Source organism: Hydra viridissima, unplaced genomic scaffold (genome assembly GCF_058129835.1).
Source record: "Hydra viridissima isolate aposymbiotic clone 2 unplaced genomic scaffold, HvirCarnegie_v1 scaffold_14, whole genome shotgun sequence".
NCBI lineage: Eukaryota > Metazoa > Cnidaria > Hydrozoa > Anthoathecata > Hydridae > Hydra > Hydra viridissima.
In genome coordinates, this window is record NW_028324313.1 from 2,591,033 (window position 1) to 2,600,376 (window position 9,344).

Sequence of the window (9,344 nt, forward strand, 5' to 3'; positions counted from 1 at the left end):
AACCAATTATGACAATACCCGGGCGAATAAAATTTAAGAGTGATTAAGTTAATGTTTAGGACTTTGTCATACAGTAATACATCAAGGAAATAAAACAGAGCAAAATCAATAAAACAATTATTTTTTTAAGTACTAGAGTTTTGATTCCTTCTCGTAAGTGACTGGCCGTCCAGAAAAGATCTTGAAGACTGTTATTCAGAATTGCTTGATAAGTGACAATTACCACGTTGTCGGATTGCCATCCCGGAAGACCGTATAAAGGAGGATTCAAACTTTAGATTAGTGAAAGATTAGAGGTCAGATTTACTAACCTCTACTATCTTTAGAAACTTTACTACCAGTTATTTCATGAGTAGCAGCAGTTACCTTAACCTTAGCACCGTAAGTTGTATTTGTATTCACCAAAGCACTAATAAAGTAAGTTGATGATAGCTTTCAGCATTTTTCGGCATTTAAAATTTTTCGCGAATAAGAACCCTTGTGACATTCAATGGCACAAACTTTAATGGAACTTGTACCATCTCTAGTAAAAAAAAAAGCCAGATATAGCAGCCTTTTATAGAATGAAAGATATTAAAAGTAAAATTTCTTCTCAATTTCAACTAGTTTTTACCTAAAGACATAATCCCCCAATATTCCAGTTCTGTAGAGATCTGTTATGAGTTTTAGTGAATAGCAATTTGAACAACTTGATTAGATGAGAGCTTACTATTATTCATAAATTGTAGACTTAATATACGTTGTTGAATCCAACCCCTTAGCATTTCTTGCTCATTGACTGACTGTAGGATTGAAGAAGTTCTAAAGCGAATGTTAATAATCCACCATTTGAAAATTAAAGAAAAAAATTTGGTGACACCAGTGTTAAGCGTTACAAAATAGAATTATAAATTAAAATAATTTTGAGTTGTTTCATTGCAATTTTTTTTTACTTAAAGTGATCATTAAAAAATTAATCTTCTCGGATCTTAAGCAGCCCATAAAAGTAAAAGCGGAATCACAATCGAATCTAACGTGTAAGCAATAAAATGTTCCGTATAAAGAATAAAAAGTTGCTGTCTAGTACCTAGTCTTTAACTCTCTGCATTACTCTGAAGTTAAAAAATTCATAGAGATTATCATGAATCGTTTCTTAAGCACATATTTATGGGCAGACTAACCTCAAGAGCCGTATTGAAATAATTACGTGAGCCGAAGATTATCATGAATCGTGTCTTAAGCACATATTTATGGGCCCAGGTACATACAAATTGTTTACATTGAAAACGTGAACTAATTTCAGGATATCCACAAAATTAACCGCTTTTATCTTTTCCTACCCAAACAAAAAAACAGTGTGGGCAGACTAACCTCAAGAGCCGTATTGAAATAATTACGTGAGCCGAAGAGCATATTTTAAGAAGGTTTTGTTAATTAGTAGATAAAGTTTTGGTTTTCTTAAAAGTTGTGAAAGCTTCTTTTAACGATTTGTACTTTTTTGTGACATGAATACTTCAAAGATGGCCAAAAGATTTAAAGTGAAACTTTTCAAAGAACTTCCATGTTTTTAAGTGTTCGAAATGGAATTGGTAAAGAATTTTACTGTTCCCAAGTAATTACCACTTTGCGGCAATCCAATGATTTTATCAATTCTGCGGAAATTTAATGATCTCGACGACCAAAGTTTTAAAACAATAATTATTCAACACGTTCCAATAGTACAATTTTGTTTTTTAATAGCTTAACTGTTTTCGTAGGACTGAGTCAAGCAGTATTAAAGCTATTCTCTCTACATTACTCAGCTTATGTTTAAAATCAGCTGTAAAATTAAAAACTACCAGCATATTATATTAACTGCTAAAAATCAAAGTGTAAGGCAGTATCTTTACCACATTGAAGCTACTTTAAATTTTACCACGTTAAGGATAAATTGAATCAAATGATTTAACGACGCACTATGCATCGCTAAGCGGAAATAGGATTTTGTACATATTTTTTAGTGATTTTTCATATTTAAACTTTTTAAGTTTTTTCTTTTTGCATTCAATTTTTAATTCTCTATAAAAAAAAAATCATTTTTAGTTTTTTTAAACTTTTGACATCTTAAGGGTTTTTTTAAGGTTTTAAAAAACTCGCTTTTTTGTTAAAATACTTTCAAAATATATGATAAGTGTAGAATTTCTATATTATTTTTATGCGAAATTAAAATAATAATGTATTTAATTGAATGTAAAACAAGAAATAGAAAAAAAAGGTTTTTGAATAGCATTTTTTTGCTGATTTTTTGATTTCTTAAACATTGATTAATTTAAGCATGTGGTCACAGAGGTCGCCTCGTTTTTTTTTAAATAAAATATAGCTACTGCAAATCGACTTTACTGCCATGCAAAAAAATTGAGGCGACCTCTGTGACCTCATGCTTTAAAATCATTTTTACTACTGTGAGTTTTATTAAAAACCGACTAAATTCTGTGAAGTAAATGAAAATTCCGAAGTTCAATAACATACGGTAAGTTTTTATTTGATTCAGTTTTACCTTGCGATGGTTTTTATAAATTATCAAAATGGCTTGATTCACTCATCGTCAACTTTTAACACATACATTTCCAGAGCAGGTGAAATATTCAGAAACTGAAGTAAAATATAGTCTCTTCAATATGATCAAACATTCAGTTTCTAGAGAGTTTGAGTATCTTTTGGAGTATGAAGATAATTCTATTAAAGTTTTAGCACAGGAGGAACGTGATAACATGTTATTTGCAAAGTGGGTGGTGATGGTCAGAGTGACCAATCTGAGTTTCAGAATGCAGTAACTATGAAGAAAGGTGTGGATGATTACACTGTGTATAGTAAAGTGTTTGTACTGTTGGAGATTAGAAGTGGAAAAAAGATACTATGGAAAAATTGTAATCCAAATAGTCCAGATGCAACCCGTCATCTTATGTTTTGTTTTTCCAAAGAGACTGCTAGTTTTATTCAAGAGAAGTTTGAACATTTACAAAATGAAATTTTGTCTTTAGAGAATATTAAAAGTAAACTTATACTTCATGACAATACTTTTGTTATAAATTCAAGTTTGTCAACTATTTATACCACAATGAATGATGGTAAAACACTTAATGCTGTGGTATCAAAAATGCTTTAAAAAATATTGCATCTCAGTGCTGTCGTGTATGTCAAGCAAGTCCTAAGGAGTTTAATTTGGAAACCATTTGGAATAAAGATAAAAATGCAGACAAAAATATATTGAAACTTGGAATATATTGAAATCTTCAATTGTGGATATTCAGCATGGAGTTAGTTTTTTTTTAATACTGCTTGCAAACTTCCAGCAGTGAAACAAGGAAGAAAAATAGCAGCAAAAAATGGCCAAGAATTTATTGAAAACAAAAAAAAAAACTCCAGCACTTATTCAAAATACAATTAAAAATAAGGGTATCTTTTGTCAGGAAGGGAAGTTGTACATCCAACACTGGCAATGTTGCACGAAAATTCTTTAATAATCCATCTGTGACTGGAAGAATACCACTATGATGAAACTATTTAGGGACCTGCTCATTGATATGAATAGTACAACAGCAAGACCGGATGTGAAAATTTTCAAGCAGAAATCTGAATGTCTGTTTGGTCTCATTTCTAATGATCAGTTTTTAAAAACCATTCCAATGTCACAGTCTTTGCATAGAATGGTAGTTCATGGTGTTTCTTTTATTAAATATTTTAAGTATCCAATAGGTTCTTTGTCTGAGAGTGCCATTGAAGCCAGGAACAAAGCCAACAAAACTGCATGAGTACGTCATGCACGTTTAACTTCTTTTGCTGAAAATACTAGGGATACAGCTAATTATTTATTTATGACATCTGATATGTACCTATACTGTTAGAAAAACAAAATGCAAGAGGTATTAAGGCTATACTGCAAGAAGATTAAGCTGATAACTGTTCTTAAGGTAAATATTGGAGAAAGCTATGTATATCTTAAATTTAAATATTTAATGTTATCGTTTAATTTTATTAATGATACATTTTAGGTGCTGGTGGTAGCCAATCTGATATTTTTGAGATCTTTTCACATAATCAACACAGCATGTTTTTTTATGCTTGAAAAAAAAAACAAAAAACTAATTGTTAGAAAAGTTGAAGCATAAGAATCCCAAACTTTTATGTTTGAGGAAAAGTTGCATCAATTGGCCTCAAATTGACTCAATTTTGCCATGTTTTTGTTTTCCTCAAAGATGTGTCTAAAGTCCTATTTCTACTTAGTGATGCATAGTGCAATTCTTGAAGGCTTGTTGTAGATATTAAATTTGCTCCACATAAAGATTGCTGAGACATGTTTAGAATGAAAATTTTAATTATATTTCAATTATATACATTTATTACAGTGAATACAGTTTTTTCTTGAATGTAAAATTGTTAAAATTAGAATTTGATAGATAATTTCTATAATAAATAGTTTATATCTTAAACTATACTATTTTTTGCAATAACAAAACTTTTTAAAATTTTAGTGTTTGTTGTTAAATAATTTTAGGAAGTCAAAGAGTAATGGTTCATATTAAGAAAAGAAATCAAGGAAGCATCATTAAACCATGCAGCTGTAATTGATAAGCAACTTTTAAGAAAAGGCTATTCTCATAGCCACATATTGTTAAAAACCTATTTTAGCATCAGAACCTTGATTCTGCATTTGAGGGGAATGGAACTTCTGGAGTATTTATTTCACTTTTATTTATAATAAAATATTTCTGCTATTTCCTTTTTTATTTAACATGAAAATATAAGTTGGAGACTAAAAATGCCTGTAACCCCTAAAAAAGATAAATTGATATATCAGATTTAGAGTTTAAAATATCAAAAACTATCGGTTTTATATCTTTTTAATCAAAAATCGAATTAGTCCGGATAAACCAACTAAAAAACCGGAATGAAACCGGTTTTAAAAAAGACCGGACTTTTTTTTATAAATATATGTATAAACAAACAATATCTCATAATTGATGTTTTGTTAAAAAAATTACTTCAAAATGTTAAATAGTTCTCTAGTTATAAGGCTATTTCCTTTTTTTCTATCAGCGCGACGCATAGTGCGACGTAACAAAAACCCGTTCAAAGTCAATTTGAATTATTTGTTGTACTTTTTAATTCTTACATCTTGAAGTATTTTAGTCCTACAAAATATTTCCTCGATGCTGTATTTAGCTTCTGCATCCTAAAAACGTTTAATGAAAATATCGTGATCCCAATCAGGGATTTCGGATCGAAACTTGCCCGTCATCTTTTCGAATTTTAAATTGGTTTTAAAGATTTAATGATTAAAAATTCTTAATACTAAAGATAAATCAAAGTTGAGATAAATAGTAAAGATAATAACTATAATGGAGATAATAATAGTTAATTAAATCTAAAAAATATATATTAATTTCCCGAGCCAAATCTTAACTCAGTTTGAAGAAATTGAAACAGAAACCGACCTTTCAGAGGTTGACTAATAATCATAGTTGGGCCAACCCATAGAAATACAAAAACACATGAACAAAAGTCTCTTGTAGAAGATAACCCAGCAAACATGTCAGCGTTGAATCAACGTTGAAAACCGGTCGCAGCGTAGAAAAAGCGTTACAGTGACAAAAACAACGTCTTTTCAACGTTGAATCAATGTCCGTTTTTGTATACTAAATCGCGGTAAATTGAAACGTTGAATAAGCGTTGAAATTGTAACGTAATTTAGCTTCTCAAAATAAAACGTTTATTCAACGTGGAATCACTTTACGCAAAAAGCCACTTTAAAAACGTTTCAAAATTTATGCATAATCAACGTTAAAAATAAACCGCTTTTTAAACGTTACATTTTCAACGTTGAAAAAGCGTTTAAATTTCAACGTATATTATCTTCTCAAAAAATCGCGTTTATTCAACGTGGAATAAAAGTACGCAAATAATCACAGTAAAAACGTCGCAAAGTTTAAGGTTTATCAACGTTACACGTTAGCTGCTTTTTCAACGTATTTAAGCTATTTATAAAACAACGTTTATTCAACATTACATATACCAACGTTGAAAATGTGGTAATTAAAAAACGTTGAAAAAAATTTTTTTGCCAACGTTAATAAAACGTTGCTTTTGCAACGTTGAGGAAGTAGCACATTGACAATTTTTGTCTCATTGATGTAGCCATTACAAAAATAATTTGCCGTAATGGAAAGGCAAGCAAAACTTAATAGAATGCATGCAGATGGTATAAAAAATATTTTAAAGTTATATTTTATAACCTATTTTTAATGCGACTAATTTAAAACTTTTAGATTTTATATCAAAGTGTAAATAATATACATAAATCTCAGGGTAAATTCTATTTATTCAGGTTATTTTTGTCTATATTTTTATTTTATTTTAAGTTGACCATTTTAACAAAATGCTCAACTTTTTAAAAAAAGTTATTTCTTAGTTATAAATAGTACTTTATTTTAACAATGCTCAGATGTACAAAGTAATATCAAAGCTTATAAATTATAATAAGTCAGACTAAATTTAGTCTGTTAACAGACTAAATTTTAAAGACGTGTGTTTGTATGTCTGTATTATAAATTCATGCTTTTTTTAAAATTTCACATAAATGTATGCAAATATCTATAAAAAATGAATTTCAGCTCAGTCAGTAGCAAACTTTGGACATTTTTAAATTAGTTTTTGGAGACATAAACCATTAAAAAACTTTTGGTCAGAGGAGGTATTTTAGTTGGCAAACATCCTGTGGTAGAAGAGTTTTTCAAATTCTGCCTCAAACATTTTCAAAACATGACAGCTATTTGTATATATACACATAAATTTTATATATATATATATATAAATATATATATATATGTGTGTGTGTGTGTGTGTGTGTGTAAATAAAAAAAAATGATATCCATTTAGATAATCTATAATATTGGCTTCACAATCTTGGGCTTAAGTTGTTTATTTTGAAAAAAAGATTGAAACAGAGGTAGTTGTTCCATCTTGTTGGGTAAAAGATGGTGGGTTATTTTTACTGTATTCATTGCTATATTAATTGTTAAATATGAATAAAAAAAACTATTATTAATGTTTTATATTAATAGTAAAGTGCAATATCAAATAAACTTTTTTCTTTCTAATTTGGGATAAGTAATATTTTGAATCTGTTTATTTTATTATTATTGCCTAGATATATATTGTAATCTGTTTACACTTATTCTAAATTTTAGTTTTTACATTTATGGTTTATATTTATTTTACTAAATAATTACTAATAGATAAAGAAGTATGTGAAGGATTTAACTTCACGACTCTGGGATGAGGAATCTGAAGAAGAACGTGAGTAATTATGTTTGCGAATAATTGTGTTTCTTTTTGGATTTGTCTTTTCTTTGTTTTTTATATGGTAAAGAATAAAAAAAAAGAATTGTATGTATTTAAAAAAAAAAATGTATATACATGCTTAATAAATTGCATTTTTTTTTTTAGAATTTCAGAAAAAGGTTTTTAAACAACTTTTAGAAATTGAAAATATGGTAAAGGATCTTCAAAATGTTTCTTCAGTTGTATGCGAAGATCTGCAAATAAATGCATTGAGTTCAATAGAACAACTTATTAAGCTAGATACTATGTTAAATGACAGTGTCATTTTTTCTAAATGGGTAAGTTGCCCTGTTGCTATTGCTTGTTTGAATTTTTTCTTTATATTGTCATGGTAAATTCATTTACCTTATTAACTGAAAAGTTGATTAAAGAATAGTTTAATTTTATTTATTATAATTTGTCATTCTATACATACTTTTTGTTTTTTCAACTTTCAATGTTTTTTAATTTGTTTAAAAATATAAGGGATTTTATAAAAGATTGCCTTATTTTATATAATTATTTAAGCATTGATTAAAGATTTTTTTGAAAGCAGGTATCGCAAATAACGAAAATTGGTGGAGTTAACTTAAAAGATAATGTAAAATGTGTTATTCAGCAGTAGGTCAATTTTCTACACCTTTCCAAGCAAAAATGGCAATGGTTTTTATTTGATTATTTAAAAAGTGTTTGCGAAATATATTTATTATATTAAATATAATTATACGCTTTTTTAAGCATATCATTATATGCTTTCTTTCCTGTAGCATGAATGTTGCATTGTACAATATTGTAAATATTGATTCAAATAATTACTAACTTTTTAGGATGTTAACGATTGAGTTGCGCTGTTTGTTAAATATGAAGGGACAAACCAATTCCACAAACAAAACCAAACAAAAGTTTGCTTTTTCAAAGACAAAATTGTATCGTGTTTTAGTTGGTAATATGTTTTGTTTAAACTTTTTAAGTATACAGATTTTTACTAACAGCATTTAAGCAAGAAGTTTGAATTTTATATTTTAAAGAGTGTTTCAAAAAGATACCCAGGTGAAGCAGGGATTTATGAAACTGTAAAATCAGTTCTGAAATATTCGCCAATAAATTTTTGTAGAAAGCAGAAATCGGAAGTTTAGAGTTTTTTAATGACATTTTAGGATATGTGATATGATTTTGTTTGTGTCTTGTGTAAAGTGCTTTTTCTAAGATATACTTTTTTTAAATTTAATCTTTCATTGTATTATAAATTGTTTTATTCAAGTTTTTCAAATTTAAGCAACTACAGTTGGCTAATTAGATTGCTTCAGAGAAACTGATGATAGTAAAAGTTTGTTATATATGTATGTATGTATGTATATATATATATATATATATATATATATATATATATATATATATATATATATATATATATATATATATATATATACTTCATAAATTTATTAATAATCATACAAAATCATTAACATTTTTTTTTTACATTTGCTCTCAGACCACTAATGATAAAAGTTTTATTTTTTGGTTTAGTTTCTGTATCTCAATGATATCCTGGCCTATCGATACGATATCCTGTAAATTTTATTTTTATATATTGTATAAATATATATACAGACACTCACACACATTAATCTTTAAAAAAATATTTATATTTTTATATATATCTATGAATTGTATATTTTAGGCTTTTTTTATATTTATCATTCTGTATTACTGTTGTATTAAAAATCGATTTTGGAAATATTGCAAGTGTAGAGTTCAACAAACAATTTTGTTTTATTTGCCAATTCAAGATATATATATATATATATATATATATATATATATATATATATATATATATATATATATATATATATATAAGCATTGTTTCAAGGTTATATTTCAACCTTTATTCGACGTCTTTTAGTAACGTTAAGTCGACGTTTTACTATCAACGTTGCAAATCCTTGCAAAATCGACTGCTTTAACAACGTTTACGCAACGCTTTTTTAATAACGTTTTTTCAA

At 27.6% G+C, this 9,344-nt stretch overlaps 1 protein-coding gene and 1 long non-coding RNA gene across 6 annotated transcripts; both read left to right on the forward strand.

The window, feature by feature from the left end:
* The first annotated feature begins 2,161 nt into the window (after window positions 1-2,161).
* Window positions 2,162-4,443, forward strand: LOC149878806 (uncharacterized). Its single transcript, XR_016446987.1, has 2 exons — window positions 2,162-3,929; window positions 4,011-4,443. It is a non-coding gene; the product is annotated as an uncharacterized LOC149878806 (long non-coding RNA).
* A 1,567-nt stretch (window positions 4,444-6,010) lies between these two features.
* On the forward strand, window positions 6,011-9,091 carry LOC149878807 (uncharacterized). Of its 5 annotated transcripts, XM_090072128.1 has the most exons (7): window positions 6,012-6,217; window positions 7,254-7,314; window positions 7,465-7,637; window positions 7,892-7,959; window positions 8,166-8,281; window positions 8,615-8,678; window positions 8,866-9,091. In XM_090072128.1, the coding sequence occupies exons 1-6, from the start codon at window positions 6,209-6,211 to the stop codon at window positions 8,629-8,631; spliced, it is 444 nt and encodes a 147-aa protein (XP_089928254.1). In that variant the 5' UTR covers window positions 6,012-6,208; the 3' UTR covers window positions 8,632-8,678; window positions 8,866-9,091. The 5 variants fall into 5 exon arrangements, 2 of the variants coding, with proteins under 2 accessions (XP_089928254.1, XP_089928255.1); XR_016446984.1 differs by having other exon boundaries at window positions 6,011-6,217; window positions 8,166-8,678; XM_090072129.1 differs by lacking the exon at window positions 8,615-8,678.
* Window positions 9,092-9,344: the final 253 nt, after the last annotated feature.

Excerpts from the sequence above, each read along its gene's own strand:
- LOC149878807 (XM_090072128.1), top strand. Across the intron at positions 7,315-7,464 it reads TGAGGAATCTGAAGAAGAAC|AATTTCAGAAAAAGGTTTTT; the intron begins GTGAGTAATTAT and ends TTTTTTTTTTAG. Across the intron at positions 7,638-7,891 it reads GTGTCATTTTTTCTAAATGG|CAGGTATCGCAAATAACGAA; the intron begins GTAAGTTGCCCT and ends TTTTTTTGAAAG.